This window comes from Podarcis melisellensis (genome assembly GCF_964234715.1).
Source record: "Podarcis melisellensis genome assembly, chromosome: 7".
Classification (NCBI taxonomy): Eukaryota; Metazoa; Chordata; class Lepidosauria; order Squamata; family Lacertidae; genus Podarcis; species Podarcis melisellensis.
The window spans coordinates 75885195-75901099 of NC_138539.1; the positions used below are offsets into that span (position 1 = coordinate 75885195).

General features: G+C 45.4%; 1 protein-coding gene across 1 annotated transcript in view; it reads left to right on the plus strand.

Moving 5' to 3' along the window:
• Positions 1-15905, plus strand: part of MYO10 (myosin X) — a 197317-nt gene that overhangs the window by 71038 nt on the left and 110374 nt on the right. The window contains exon 3 of the mRNA XM_081919110.1: positions 13841-13999. Coding sequence (XP_081775236.1) covers positions 13841-13999 — 159 coding nt within the window. The remainder of the gene's footprint in view (positions 1-13840; positions 14000-15905) is intronic.

A 15905-nucleotide genomic window follows, 5' to 3' on the forward strand; every position in this document is an offset into this window, starting at 1 on the left:
GCATCTATATATTTTTTTGAACCAGAGGGATTTACCTTTGCTCTTTATGCCAGATTTTCCCTCCCCCTCCATTTTTGAACTGATAAAACCTTCTTTTATTTACAGCTCCTTTTTTGACTGCATTCCTCGTGATCTCTAGAGCTTTCCCTGAGATGCTTTTGCTGGCCTTCGGCATCAAAAGTTATTCCATGGCGGACTTTTCTTTTCTGCTGAGCTTTCTATATTGTGGCTAATCTCACATATTTTAGGGGCGTATTGAGAACCCGGGTGTACAAATGGGAGCAGTGAGTTGAACGGCGCTGTACAGTGGTACCTCAGGTTACATACGCTTCAGGTTACAGACTTCGCTAACCCAGAAAGAGTGCTTCAGGTTAAGAACTTTGCTTCAGGATGAGAACAGAAATCGTGCTCTGGCGGCGCAGCGGCAGCAGGAGGCCCCATTAGCTTAAGTGGTGCTTCAGGTTAAGAACAGTTTCAGGTTAAGTACGGACCTCTGGAACAAATTAAGTACTTAACCTGAGGTACCACTTTATTTCATGCTAATTTGCTTTGTCTGAATCTAAGCAGCGGACTTATATGGGGTCAGAGTCTTGCCTTTTCTGACTGGCAGTGCTCATCAAGCCCCTAAAACTGAACATCCTAACCTGTGATTCAATCTGGGAACCTTTCGAATGGAATGTGTGATATCGATGGCCAGACCATTTCCTTGTAAGAACAGTTACTGGCTGGTAGCCCAGGATGGCACTTAATGTTTTGATGGTAGCTAATGAAAAGAAATTGTTGGTATCCTGGTCTCTAGGAATTTCTCTGAAGTGCTTGGAGAGAGACTCCAGAACTTAGAGTAGGTGGCACCACACCTGGTGGGGAGTTAGAAAGGGGTTGTTGTTTTTTTGGACTCCCAGCCTTAAAACCACCAGTCTCTCAAAAAGGCTGTATAAAAAGAACGAGAATGCTATAGAGACCATGTGAATAGTTTACAAGAGCGAAGCGGCAGTAAATCACACTGTGCAAGTTGACTTTAACTCTTTTAATAGCAAAAAAAAAAAAAAATCTGCACAAACTTCGCATAGTGTCAGGCCTAATGAGCATAGCAACTCATCTATGGTAGGTTTTGCCCCCTTGAAGCAGTTGCTGAGAAGAAGAAGAGTTTGAATTTGATATCCCGCTTTATCACTACCTGAAGGAGTCTCAAAGCGGCTAACAATCTCCTTTCCCTTCCTCCCCCACAACAAACACTCTGTGAGGTGAGTGGGGCTGAGAGACTTCAGAGAAGTGTGACTGGCCCAAGGTCACCCAGCAGCTGCATGTGGAGGAGCGGAGACTCGAACCCGGTTCCCCAGATTACGAGTCCATCGCTCTTAACCACTACACCACACTCAGACTGGAGGTCCCCACCTCCCCACAGCTGCCTATGTCCCCTCATCTCCAGGGCTTTTCCCAAGCAATCGTAGACTGTGTCTGAGTGTATCAAATCTCTCCTTCACTCTTTTCATGCCTCTTCTGGTTCTGGGAGGGGAGATACTTGCGACTCTTCACCAGCCTGACCCATCTTCCTCTTGACCTCCCTCCCCCCCTGCTTCACTTTCTGCCTCTAATTCCTGTCTTATTTCTTCCACAGACACTCCCAGCTGAAGGCAGCCCTGTTTAGAGAAGTTTTTTATGTTTGATTGTGTTTTTAATATTCTGTTGGGAGCCGCCCAGATTGGCTCGGGATGCCTGGCCAGATGGGCGGGGTATAAGTAATAAATAAATAATAATAATAATAATAATAAATTAACATTGCCCATGGGAGTGTACCTGGTCACCTGGAGGAAAGTATTACTCGCCACAGTCAAGTTACAAAGGTCTAGAAGCATGAGCACAACTAACATGGTGCCCTTCCAATGTTTTTGGACTATAGGTCTGAAAATTGACTAAGGTGATAGGAGCTGAAGTCAACAAGATCTAGAGCAGTGGTTCTCAACCTGTCGGTCACCAGATGTTGTTGGACTACAACTCCCATCATCCCTGATCTATGGCCTTTCTAGCTAGGGGTGATGGAAGTTGTGGTTCCACAACATCTGGGGACCCACAGGTTGAGAAAGGCTGTTCTAGTGGATGCCATGTTGGTTCCCAGTGGCCCACATGCTTTCAGACCTTGGTAATTTGCAGCTAACCCTGATCATATAATCATAGAAACCTAGAATTAGAAGGGACCTGTGGACCATCTAGTCCAGCCCCTGCAGTGCAGGGAATATGCAGCTGTCCTATACAAGGATTGAACCTGCAACCTTGGTGTTCTCAGCATGACCAACCAAACTATCCAGGCTGTGCTATCTGTGCCCCATCATCGCAAGGACTTCCATTTCCAAGAGGGGGTTGCCTCATCCTCTCCCTGCACGTGTCCGCACCCTCCCCAAATTGGCCCCCAGGGGTTGGGGGAACTCCCAGAACACACACACAGAGGAAAGGTGGGGAAAGTCCCATTGTGCAAGCAGGAGTCCTTATTCTGACGGGATGCTTATACAGCGCTGCATTGAATACCAGCCTACGTTTCTGTCCTGATGAAATTTATAAATGTAGTGCCTGTTCGTGCAGGCATTCTTCATTGCATAAGGAAGACAAAGCAGACAATGTTTCCCAACCTCTTAAATGTAGTTAAGAGAAATGGAGTGCCCTGAGGGCTCACATGTGCTCTCCCTCTCGTTTCTCTTGGGGTCTCAAGGTTGGGAAATCTAGATAACCAGCCTTCCATAACGCTCCAAATAGACACATGTGTGACAAAAGCCTTGTATTCTAAAGCTCTCACGCCAAAGAAGAAACCCACTATGCCAAGCAACGTTAACGTTGGTTTTGAGCCAGCCTCAAGGTTTAGACTGAGGGAGTAACCAGTTCTTTAACTGCAGTGAGGATTGCCAACCATAGCATTGACCTAATTTTTTATGTGCTGGGTTGAAGGGAGCCTAGACTTTCCTGGAATATGGTGTTAGGTAGGAGCCAATACAGGGACGCGGGTGGCGCTGTGGGTTAAACCACAGAGCCTAGGACTTGCCGATCAGAAGGTCGGCGGTTCGAATCCCCGCCACAGGGTGAGCTCCCGTTGCTCGGTCCCTGCTCCTGCCAACCTAGCAGTTTGAAAGCACGTCAAAGTGCAAGTAGATAAATAGGTACCGTTCCGGCGGGAAGGTAAATGGCGTTTCCGTGCACTGCTTTGGTTTGCCAGAAGCAGCTTAGTCATGCTGGCCACAAGCTTTACGCCGGCTTCCTCGGCCTATAGAGCGAGATGGGCACCGCAACCCCAGAATCAGTCACGACTGGACCTAATGGTCAGGGGTCCCTTTACCTAGGAGCCAATGCAGCTGTTTAGATGAGCACCTGATACATGCACCTGAGGGCAGCTAGCTGCATCTCCACATTGCATCTCCCTGTATGTGCGATGCTTGCATACTTCTTCTTCTTCTTTGGTGATCACACGTTGCCAAGTAAGATTGTCTTCCATGAACATGGTCATAACAGTGAGTCTATAAGTGACAGTGGAGGCCAATTCTGGATCCACACGTCCTTCCACAGTGGGAACATAGGTTTCTGGACGGGAGTTGATCACGGTGAGGGTTTGCCAAGTGTGCCTTCCTCTTGGCACATGTCTTCCTTTCATCCTGAGTTTGAGCGTCTTCAAAGCCCATGACACCTTTGGTAAAGGCTGTTCTCCAATTGGAGCGCTCATAGGCCAGTGTTTCCCAGTTGTCGGTGTGTATACTACATTTTCTTAGATTTGCCTTGAGAGAGTCTTTAAACCTCTTTTGTTGACCACCAGCATTACACTTTCCATTTTTATGTTCAGAATAGAGTAGTTGCTTTGGAAGACGATAATCAGGCATCCACACAACATGACCACTCAAACGAAGCTGATGTTGGAGAATCATCGCTTCGACACTGGTAATCTTTGCTTCTTCCGATGAAGGCTTGTGGCGTTGATTTGGTGTGTTAAAAGCTCTTTAAGCGTGAGACTTTGTGCGGATAATCTCGCATAATCCATGCATGAGCAATTATGCAGTCTATTCCACATGGGCCGCAGAGCCAAATCGTCAGTAGGCTTGGCGAGCATTGTGTTGTAATGATCTCCTGCTAACTTTGCAGTAGAGTGCTCGAATTGAAGACAACTTCGTTTCACACTGAGAACCAGTGTGGTGTAGTGGTTAAGAGCGGTAGTCTCGTAATCTGGGGAACCGGGTTCGCGTCTCCGCTCCTCCACATGCAGCTGCTGGGTGACCTTGGGCTAGTCACACTTCTCTGAAGTCTCTCAGCCCCACTCACCTCACAGAGTGTTTGTTGTGGAGGAGGAAGGGAAAGGAGAATGTGAGCCGCTTTGAGACTCCTTCGGGTAGTGATAAAGCGGAATATCAAATCCAAACTCCTCCTCCTCTTCCCTCTTTCCTTTTCTCTGCTGCGCAATCCGCATGGAGCAACCAGCAAGGCCATTTTAGCAGCTGTCGTGGCAGCCTCCAGATTTAAGGACTCTCATGCATTGTTGTTCATTGAACAATGCTGAGATTCACCGAACAACATGATCGTTTCCTTAACTGGCAGCTGTTGAAATGAAAGCTTTTCCTAATTCTGCTGTAAATGATGCGCTGTTTGAAGGAACAAAATACACAGTGTACTCTTAGATGCAATAGAAAACGGGGCTTAGAGGGAGTACCCTAACCTTGGAGATATTGTGGGTTCAGTTCTAGACCACCACAATCAAGCGAGTCACACATTCTTTTTTTTTTTGTTTTGTTACGTTCAGCATTCCCCAAAGGCTGTTACCCGAAATGTCCACCAAATGAGATTTCAAAAACTCCCTGTGCAGCATTAATTCTTTTAAAATACATACACAGTTTTATTATTTTCAATATGATCGTCTTTTAATTTGAAGAGTTAAAGCCTGTGATGTAGTTCCGTAGTCTTCAGACTTTAATCTGGTCTTGACCATCTGCCCTTTAAAAAAAAATGGGGGAAAGCCCCATTTACTGAGAGCTTTATCCCTGCTGAATTATTACGCGGTATGTTGAATGAAGGCTCCACCATCATAGACATCACCCGTATTAGTTGATAAAAATTGCATAGCAGCGTAGCAAGGATCGAGTTGGATAGACTGAAGGAGAGGATTTAAGCGTAGAAAAACCCTCAGCTGCTTGCAACCCTCTTGGATTGATTGGGATTCATTTACCTGCCAAACTGAGTTGCAGTGAGAGGCTGTGAGAAATTAATGAAGTAATAAAATGGTCTCATGAACCCACCGTCTCTCTGGCATGACTTAATGCTCTTCCTGGCCAGTCTCTCCAGGTGACCCGAAATTCTGCTGCATCTTTGTGTCAGATATGATTGGATGCTTCATCCGGTCATTCCTAATGTCGAGATGCAGCAGAATCACCTGCCTTCAGAGGAGGCCGGCCACTGTGCTTCATCAAGGTGTGGTGAGTGAAAACGTAGAAGCCTTATTTCTGCATGAGTCACTCTAGGCTTGCCTCATTCCAGGGAGCGACTCACGCAGAAGCACAGAGAGTGGACTCCTTTGTGTGTCCTTAATGCCTGTAGTATGCTTAAGGGACGTGGGTGGCGCTGTGGTCTAAACCACAGAGCCTCTTGGGCTTGCCGATCAGAAGGTCGGCGGTTTGAATCCCCGCGACGGGGTGAGCTCCCATTCCTGTCCCAGCTCCTGCCAACCTAGCAGTTTGAAAGCACACCAGTGCAAGTAGATAAATAGGTACCACTGTGGCAGGAAGGTAAACAGCATTTCCCTACGCTCTGGTTTCTGTCACGGTGTCCTTTTGCACCAGAAACGGTTTAGTCATGCTGGGCACATGACCCGGAAAGCTGTCTGTGGACAAACGCCGGCTCCCTCGGCCTGAAAGCGAGATGAGCGCCGCAACTCCATAGTCGCCTTTGACTGGACTTAACTGTCCAGGGGTTCTCTACCTTTACCTAGATGTCATGGACTTGGACACAAGGAACCAGTTGGGGAACCACCAAGGGAGGAAGTCTCAGGGGTCTTTTGCCTTTACTACCCTGCTGCACCAGCAGAAGTCCTTGTATGGGCTTTTGCTAATGGGATTTATTAGCTGAATCCAGCCCATTGGCCGCCTTAACTATCAGAATTTCAAAAGAATATTGATTTAGCCCGTTGTGTGTAGTCACAACACGATGCTTTTTTGGCATTCTTGGCCGCCTTCTTAAGAAGAAAGGTGATTAAGTCCTCTTACCCAGGCAGACTGCAAACAAAAAATGTTTGGCTTGCGAATTAATTTTTGCACATTGCTTTGGGGAAAACACACCTACCTGGCAACAGTGCGATGATGTTTCTTCGTTCTGTCATGGAAAAGCCTTTTGAAAAAATAATAATCTGTGCTTCTGCAGAAGTAAAACATGCAACTATGTGAAAAGTGTTTACTTTTTTAAAGTGGAGTATCCTTCAAATGCCTTTCATAATCAGGTCCTTGACATACCTCTTCCTGGAACTAAGTCAGGGTGTGCCAATGTGGTCTAGTGGTTGCAGTGTCGGACTAGGACTGGGAGGTAAAGGTAAAGGGACCCCTGACCATTAGGTCCAGTCGTGGACAACTCTGGGGTTGTGGTGCTCCTCTTGCTTTATTGGCAGAGGGAGTTGGCGTACAGCTTCCGGGTCATGTGGCCAGCATGACTAAGCCGCTTCTGGCGAACCAGAGCAGCGCACGGAAAGGTAGGGCTCTGTTTTGCAGAGCATGCGGAGGAGGAGGAGGAGGAGCAGGAGGAGGAAGCCCCGAACCATCTTAGCTGCTGGCTGAAGAGGCAGCAACCAAGAGAATGGAGAACCTGGTTGGCTACTCTAGACTCAAGCTGGCTGAAGCCATGAGAGAAGCAGGGACAAACACTCTTGAGAGGACAATTCTGTAACAGCTGCAACTTCCTTCACCTACACTCAGGTTGCATACATGTGAATAAACCATATATAAGGTAAAGGTAAAGGAACCCCTGACCATTAGGTCCAGTTGTGGTCCACTCTGGGGTTGTGGCGCTCATCTCGCTTTATTGGCTGAGGGAGCCGGCGTACAGCTTCCGGGTCATGTGGCCACCATGACCAAGCCGCTTCTGGCGAACCAGAGCAGCGCACGGAAATGCCATTTACCTTCCCGCCAGAGCGGTACTTATTTATCTACTTGCGCTTTGACGTGCTTTTGAACTGCTAGGTTGGCAGGAGCAGGGACTGAGCAACAGGAGCTCACCCCGTCACGGGGATTCGCACCGCCAACCTTCTGATTGGCAAGTGCTAGGCTCTGTGGTTTAACCCACAGCGCCACCCGCGTCCTACCTGGGAGATGAGGGTTCAAATCCCCACTAGGCCATGAAGCTTACTGGGTGACCTTGAGTCACTGACCTACTTCACAGGGTTGTTGTGGAAATTAAATCAGGAGGGGGAATCTATGCCATGTGGCTTCAGCTCTTTGGACTCCCATTTGACTCAGCTGGCATAATCCAGTAGCATTCTGGGGCCATGATTTAATGACTTTAATCACACATCTTTTCGCATACAGAGAATCTTTTGTCCCTCGCAGGACCCAGCGACCGCACAGGGTTTTCCCCTTTATGTAATGCCACGAGCAAAACGGCCGTTTGCAAGACGGGGACGTTAAATGGCAAATGACGTAGAGAGGTCAGGGCCTTCCTTCATTCCCAAGCAGGTTGTTAAAAAATAATAATTTAACCAAGGTGTGAAAATGGCATTGCCCTCCAAAAAACTGTATTTTGCAAATCCTGTGCCACTCACTTGCATATGATTTACGATGGTGGAAAAGAACTTCCTGCAGCAGAATTGCTGCACTTTTGCCAAAGAGATCCAAGCAAGAAGAATAAGGAAGAGCCACTTTTTTCAAAGGGGCCGATGTGGAATTGCACTGAGATAATGAAGAATTTAGGAACATCTTCTGCTATCCACTAGGTTCATTTTTTAAAAGAAAAAATCAGTAGGAGGAGTGAGAGGGTGTTTTGTTCATCACCTTTAAGAATACTTGCCTACTATTGGCAGCCAGGGGAATCATCCACTTATAGGATTGAGATATAAGCAAGAAGCCCAAATTCTGCAAATTCATTGGAGGGGATTTTTGGTGCCTGAATTTTCAGGTGCAACAGCTTAGTTTTGTATTCAGCTACATCCAGCTCTTCTGCTAGAAGTTTTGTCCAGCTGTTCTTACTGGTGTGCCCTCATTCCTGCCACCCACTGTGTGTCTAATTAGAAAAAGCTGGGTGGGGGGTAGGAAAAAGGAGGGGGAAATAGCCATTAATGTGAGAAGTTAAAGTAGGAGCCAAAGGAGAATTCAAGAGAAAAAAGAATCCCAGGGAAACTTGAGTTCAGATGATATATCTGAAAGAGCGTCTCCACCCCCATCATTCAGCCCGGACACTGAGATCCAGCTCAGAGGGCCTTTTGTTGGTTCCCTCACTGCGAGAAGTGAGGTTACAGGGAACCAGGCAGAGGGCCTTCTCAGTAGTGGCGCCCACCCTGTGGAACACCCTCTCATCAGATGTCAAGGAAATAAACAACTATCTGACTTTTAGAAGAGATCTGCTAAAGGTCAGTCGTGACTGACTCTGGGGTTGCGGCGCTCATCTCGCTTTATTGGCCGAGGGAGCTGGCGTACAGCTTCCAGGTCATGTGGCCAGCATGACTAAGCCACTTCTGGCGAATCAGAGCAGCGCACGGAAACACCGTTTACCTTCCCGTCGGAGCAGTACCTATTTATCTACTTGCACTTTGATGTGCTTTTGAACTGCCAGGTTGGCAGGAGCAGGGATCGAACAATGGGAGCTCACTCCATCGCGGGGATTCGAACCGCTGAACTTCCGATCGGCAACCCCTAGGCTCTGTGGTTTAACCCACAGCGCCACCTACGTCCCAAAATACATCTGAAGGCAGTCCTATTTAGAGAAGTTTTTAATGTTTTATATTTTACTAGGTTTTTAATATTCTGTTGGGAGCTGCCCAGAGTGGCTGTGGAAGCCCAGCCAGATGGGCAGGGTACAAATAAATAATTATTATTATTACAGTATTATTATTATTAGTAGTAGTAGTAGTATTTATTTTCTTGTGGCAGACTTCCACTGGAAGTGGCTCAGGTGAACAAGTCTGCTTTTGCAAGCAGCACAACCTGCGTGCCACTAAAATAGCATGAGGTTGGAGCTCTTCCATGGAAAAAGAAATCAGATTAACTTTTCGCAGATCCACATACCTTTTCTGGAAAAACACCGGAATTTCAGGTGGCCCAGATCGACCTGACCTGACCTGCCGATCCCAGCAGCTGCTGCTGCAGCTTTTAACAAGTGGATGCAGGGAAATTATTGATGCACCCATTAGTAAATATGCCCCTGTTGTTTTCTTACTGTGCTCATAGCTAACTGAGGGACGCAACTGCTTCCAGATACCCGTGGTCTCCTCTTCTGGGGCATCCCTAATCTGAGAATGTTGCCCAAGGAGAACTGTAGGTGGTCTGGCATCAGAAGAAGCAGGGGATGGATGCTTTGAATACCAGCTGTCTTTCTGAGGAAGTGAACACAGTGGGGGGAAAGGGGGCCCACCCCAGATCTCCAAAGGCAGGCAAGCTTTCAGCTCAGGCAGAAGGAATGTCAGCAGCCTTTGGAGGAAGGCAGTGAAAGCTTCTTATTCTCTCCCCCCGGGACACAGTCTTCCAGCAGCCCTGCTAAGAGCCAGCGAGACTAAGCTATATAAACTGCAGCCAGATATGCTGACTCTTGGAAAAACCAGGTCCATGGATCTGCATTCCTCCCTTTGCAATGGTCAGTTGCAAGTTGCAATGTCAGTACAATAGACAGCTGCAGGAATAGGGATCGCCTGGACCTCCCAATATTGTTGGACGGCTCTCATCGTCCTGACTTATTGTCTATGCTGGCTGGGAGATGAGAGTCCAACATTGCTTCCCCAATCCTGCTCTATTGACACATGTATTTTTCCCCCCATTGATTTTTGATAATTTTATATATAAAACAAAATCACTTCAAACATTAAAATACAAGGTTCTTTTGAACCTTCAGACCTCCTTCCCTCCTCCATGGGTTCCATGTTTAAGTTTAAATTTGCTGCATCTTTTACCCTTATCCATCTGGTAAAGGGACCCCTGACCATTAGGTCCAGTCATGGCCAACTCTGGGGTTGCAGTGCTCATCTTGCTTTATTGGCCGGGGGAGCCGGCGTACAGCTTCCGGGTCATGTGGCCAGCATGACTAAGCCGCTTCCGTGCGAACCAGAGCAGCGCACGGAAATGCAGTTTACCTTCCTGCCAGAGCGGTACCTATTTATCTACTTGCACTTCTGACGTGCTTTCGAACTGCTAGGTTGGCAGGAGCAGGGACCGAGCAACGGGGATTCGAACTGCCAACCTTCTGATCGGCAGGCCCTAGGCTCAGTGGTTTAACCCACAGCGCCACCCAATTACCATAAATAATTCCACATTGGAAGTGTCATTACACGCCTGCCAAAGATTTTATCTGATTACAGTGGTCTTTTAAATAAATTACAAATTTACTCCAATCTTTAGTAAATACTGCTTGCAACCTAGCAGTTCAAAAGCATGTCAAGTAAATAGGTACCGCTCTGGCAGGAAGGTAAATGGCATTTCCATATGCTGCTCTGGTTTGCCCAGAAACAACTCAGTCCTGCTGGCCACATGACCCAGAAGCTGTCTGCGGACAAACGCTGGCTCCCTTGGCCTATAGAACGAGATGAGGGGTCCCTTTACCTTAGTAAATGCGTGATCTTCCTGGTTTTGGATCTTCCCCGTCATTTTCGCCAACTCCGCATACTCAGTTTCATCTGCCATTCTTCTTTTGCTGGTACTTCTCCTTCCTTCCATCTCTGGGCTAGTAGCATTCTCGCTGCTGTCGTTGCATACATAAAAAGCCTTTTATCTTCTCTTGGTAACGCTTCACCTATTATACCTAATATAAAGGCTTCTGGTTTTTTTTACAACTGTGTTTTTAAGCATTTTCTTTAGTAACGTCAGTACCTAACACCGAGTAAAATTGCTAAAATGTACAAAACAAGTTCAAAATTGTGTTGGAAATGTAAAGAGAAGGAGGGTACTTTTTACCATATGTGGTGGACATGTACAGTGGTAAAGGCTTTCTGGGAAATGATATACAGTGGGACCTCTGTTTACGAACTTAATTCGTTCCAGAAGCTCGTTCTTACACCGAAAACGTTCTTAAACTGAGGCACGCTTTCCCCAATGAGGCTTCCTGCTGCCGGTGCCCTTCCACCAGTCAGCTTCCATTTGTCTTCCGGTGCAAAGTTCGCTAGCCAGAACACCTACTTCCGGTTTTGTGGAATGCGTTGCCCGAATCATTTGTTCTTAGACCGAGGTACGACTGTACACTGAACTATTGACACATGTAAAGGCGTCTGAGCTGGTTGCTCCATGCAAAGACCGCATGGCTTTCGACAAACCATCCTTGCATTCCTGATTTCAAATGTGATAAAAGAGTTTCTGAATCGTTTCACCATTAAACAACATACCAGATCCATTTCAGGGGATAAGATGTAAGCCTATGTCTCCCCACCACACCCTCCCCCAAATCATAGTCTTGTTTTTTAATTTTTTATCTTAATCATAGAAGCATAGATTGTAGAGTTGGAAGGGAGCACGAGAGTCATTGAGTCCAACTGGCTGCAATGCAGCAATCTTTTGCTCAATGTGGGGCTCAAACTCACGACTGAGATTAAGACTTACGCTCTACTAACTGAGCTATTATTTTGGAAGAATGTGGGCTCAGTAACCTGTGTTGGCAGTTCTTAAATGTTCACAAATAGTCTGATTTGCCAGTTATCACAATCCTTAAATCAGAGGAAAGCTTTATAAATATGTTGGAAAGGTTTATATAGTTCTTTTTTTAAAAAAAGAAGTTTCATGTTATTAAAACCTCCTTAGTTACCAGTGTTTGGATTTCTAAAACGTTAAGGGGAATTTTGTTTCCAGCGGAAAAGCATGCCAAGTTGTGCTGGCTCTGTACTGAAAAACAGCAACTCATATATAAATACGTGCATTTTAAAAATATACACAGGAATAGCCATTTTAAAAGCTAATTAAGGAAATGACTTTAAGGTCACTGGAAATTATTTGCAACGGCTCCATGAAGTGTATATGTTCTCTTTTATGTTGTTTGAATGTCACCAGAGTCTGCCAAATAATAATGTGGGCCACAGTCAAGCAGAATAATTGTATAAAAGCAGCAGACGTTTAAGCCAAAGAAACACTTCTTTACCTAACATATCATTAGCCGAAGGGACGTAGCATCTCAAGATGTTAGGCTGACTGCAGGCATAAATGGCTCTTCTGTGTATTTATTTATTTTATACATAGAGAGCAGACCCTCTAGAAGTATGGGCCTTGATAGCCAGCAATGAAGCTTCTATGTTCAGATGGTGAACACACTTAACTAGCAGATGGAGCTGAGTAACAATAGGCGATCAGTATTTAAGTCCTGCGTGTGAACAGCTCTGTGGCATAAGAACTGGAGAAGAGGGGATTATTTATTATATTCTGGTCCAACATGTTAGTCTTTGCATTCCTTTGGTCATATAGGTAATATTTTCCTAAAAGTCCAGTGTTTGCTTTTAAGAATTAGACAGTTACTTTTAGTGAGAGGCAGGGATGGCTTGGGAAATTTTTGTACCGTCCAACATTTCTCTGATGAAAATAGAGACGTCCCATTCAATAATACTAATATGAATAACAGATTATTATTTATACCTTGCCCAACTCACTGGGTTGCCCAAGCCACTCTGGGCGGCTTCCAACATATATAAAAACATAGCAAAACATTAAACAACTTCTCTATACAGAGCTGCCTACAAATGTCTTCTAAAGGTTGTATCCTATCTTATTTCCTTACCTTGGGGTTTGCATAACTCCATACCCTCCAACATTTCTCCGATGAAAATAGGGATGTACTAAGGGAAAGCAGGACATTCTGGGATCAAACCAGAAACCGGGACGGATTCTGTAAATCTGGGACTGTCCCTGGAAAATAAGGGACACTTGGAGCGTCTGCATTTTGTCACTCAAGGCAAAAAGCCATTGCCAAGTCCTGTTGCCCAAGAGCTATTCCTGATGTCACTCAGGGTGAAATTCCAGGGGTATGTTATAATATATGTACTTATAGTATATATAGTGTAGTTATATGTGTAAAAATAATAATACAGTGGTACCTCGGGTTACAGGCGCTTCAGGTTACAGACTCCGCTAACCCAGAAATAGTACCTCAGGTTAAGAACTTTGCTTCAGGATGAGAACAGAAATCGTGCAGTGACAGTGCGGCGGCAGCAGAAGGCCCCATTAGCTAAAGTGGTACCTCAGGTTAAGAACGGTTTCAGGTTAAGAACGGACCTCCAGAACGAATTAAGTTCTTAACCTGAGGTACCACTGTAATAATAATAAATACCAGGGTTGAAATTCCTGTTGACCTACCTGAGGCTAACCTGTGATAACTGGTGTTCAATTGAAGCAGCACCCCTAGGCATAATGTTAGATCTGTTAGAACATCAATGTTCTTCTGGTTTGCGTTATTCTAAACAGCTCTCCCAAGATTCAGAAATGTGTTATGTACGTTGGTGGTTTTGCCTGGTGTAGGCAACATGCTTCTCTTTTGCAAAGTTATTCAGTTAATAGTAGGTATGGATTATTATATGTTAACGTTCTTCTGCCCGGCTTGTGGTTGCAAGAGTGTTCTTGTTGCATTTTGAAAAAAGATGCATTTTTTTGTGTGTGTGGACAGAAATGGAGAACATAAAAGTAGAATCTGTTTTTCAAGAACCGCTTTTCCTCTTTTTCAGGTATACACGTATAAACAGAGGTCAATCACACGCCAAAAAGTCACAGCTATGCAGCCTACAAGCTCAGAAGGTCTGGAAGACATGGCAGCACTGATAGACCTCCATGAAGGGGCCATCATGCACAATCTATTCCAGCGATATCAACAAAACAAAATTTATGTAAGTTCATTTTGGAGGGGGCTGAGGGAAATCTTTTGAACAGCAAATTGCTATTTTACATGGGTGGATATATTTTCTTTGGATCTGAAAGTTCCCCTAAAGCGAGAGATGTTGGTACGATTGCTGCAGAAAGTTAGACCTGCTGCCCCCTAAAGTTGTGTGTGCAAGAAGTGGGGTGTTCAGTGTGATATATAAATACAATCGTACCTTGGAAGTTAAACAGAATACGTTCCAGGCATCTGTTCGACTTCCAAAATGTTTGAAAACCAAATCGTGGCTTCTGATTGGCTGCAGGAAGGTCCTGTCAGATGTTTGGGTTCCAAAAGAGCGTTTGCAAACCGGAACAATCACTTCCGGGCTTGTGGCATTCGGGAGCCAAAACGTCCGAGTTCCAGGGTGTTCAGAATCCAAGGTACGACCGAATCCTTGAGTGGTTAGGGACTTGAGTGAAAACGTTGGCAGCACTAAGATAAATTCAAAAGTTTAAGTTAGTTTTGATGGATGCAATAATGGAGTACTGAGTGGTTTAGTTTATATAAAATATGCAGGGATTTATGTTATGCAAAATGAACCATGGAAAGAGAAGGAGGGAAGTCACTGATATTTTAAGGTTGTTTAAATGAATATTCTAAATTGTAAAACAGAAAATTTAATAAAAATTATTAAAAAAATAAAAAGGAACTTGAGGATATCCTATTTTCAAGCCACTTCCTCATGCCAGGAGAGCCTGAGATTAAATGGAACACCCATTAAACGAAGATTAATTCAGATTGAATGAAGTAGGAGTTTGGTGGGTCGTAAAGTGGAAATCTTGAGACGAGAGCTGGGAAAGCCTGAGATTTGAACGTAATGGCCTAACTCCATATTGAATCAACTGTGGTTAATAAAAATTGCCACGGGGAAGTTCTGACAATTAACTATTAGAACTCAGCCACAACCATTTAGGAAGGGGTAATATAGGAGCAGAGCTGACAATGTAGAAAGCCAGGCTCTGTAGAGTTAACAAAAGCAGAAGGACTGCAGAGGTGTATTAGATTGCTCTGTCAAGAGAATGAATGAAACAAAGGTTAAGTGGGAGGAATGTGAGGAGATGGAGGGATGGATAGATAGGTGTTTTGCGAGTGAATTGGTAAAATAACAGGGAGAGGTTCCGTAAGGCTCTGCAGGAATAGGTCAACAGGGTTTGTGGTTCACGGCCATTTTTAGAGGTGCTTTTTTGACTCAGATGTTTTAAACCTGTGGAGAACGTGGAGGTCTCTAAATGTTGGTTTTGATAGTTTGCATTTTATCTCTAAAGAACTGGAAGAGATTCCCCTCCCCTACTTTTCTCTGAGCGGTTTACCAGTCAAGCCCCTCTTCTCAGGGAACTCTGGAAAACTGTAACTGTGTGAAGAATTATCACAGAATTGTAGAGTTGAAAGGTACCCCTAGAGTCATCTAGTACAATTTACCCGCAATGCAGGAATCTCTGCTACAGCATCCATGGTAGATGGCCGTCCAACCTCTGCTTAAAAACCCTTCTACTTCTGAGCAAGTCTTTTCCACAGTCGAACAGCTCTTACAGTCAGAAATGCGGTCTCTTAACTACTCTCAATGCCTTTAAAGGTAAAGGTAAAGGGACCCCTGACCATTAGGTCCAGTCGTGGCCGACTCTGGGGTTGCGGCGGTCATCTCGCTTTATTGGCCAAGGGAGCCGGCGTACAGCTTCTGGGTCATGTGGCCAGCATGACTAAGCCACTTCTGGCAAACCAGAGCAGCACACGGAAATGCCGTTTACCTTCCCGCCAGAGCGGTACCTATTTATCTACTTGCACTTTGACGTGCTTTTGAACTGCTAGGTTGGCAGGAGCAGGGACCGAGCAACGGGAGCTCACCCCGTCGCGGGGATTCGAACCACCCACCTTCT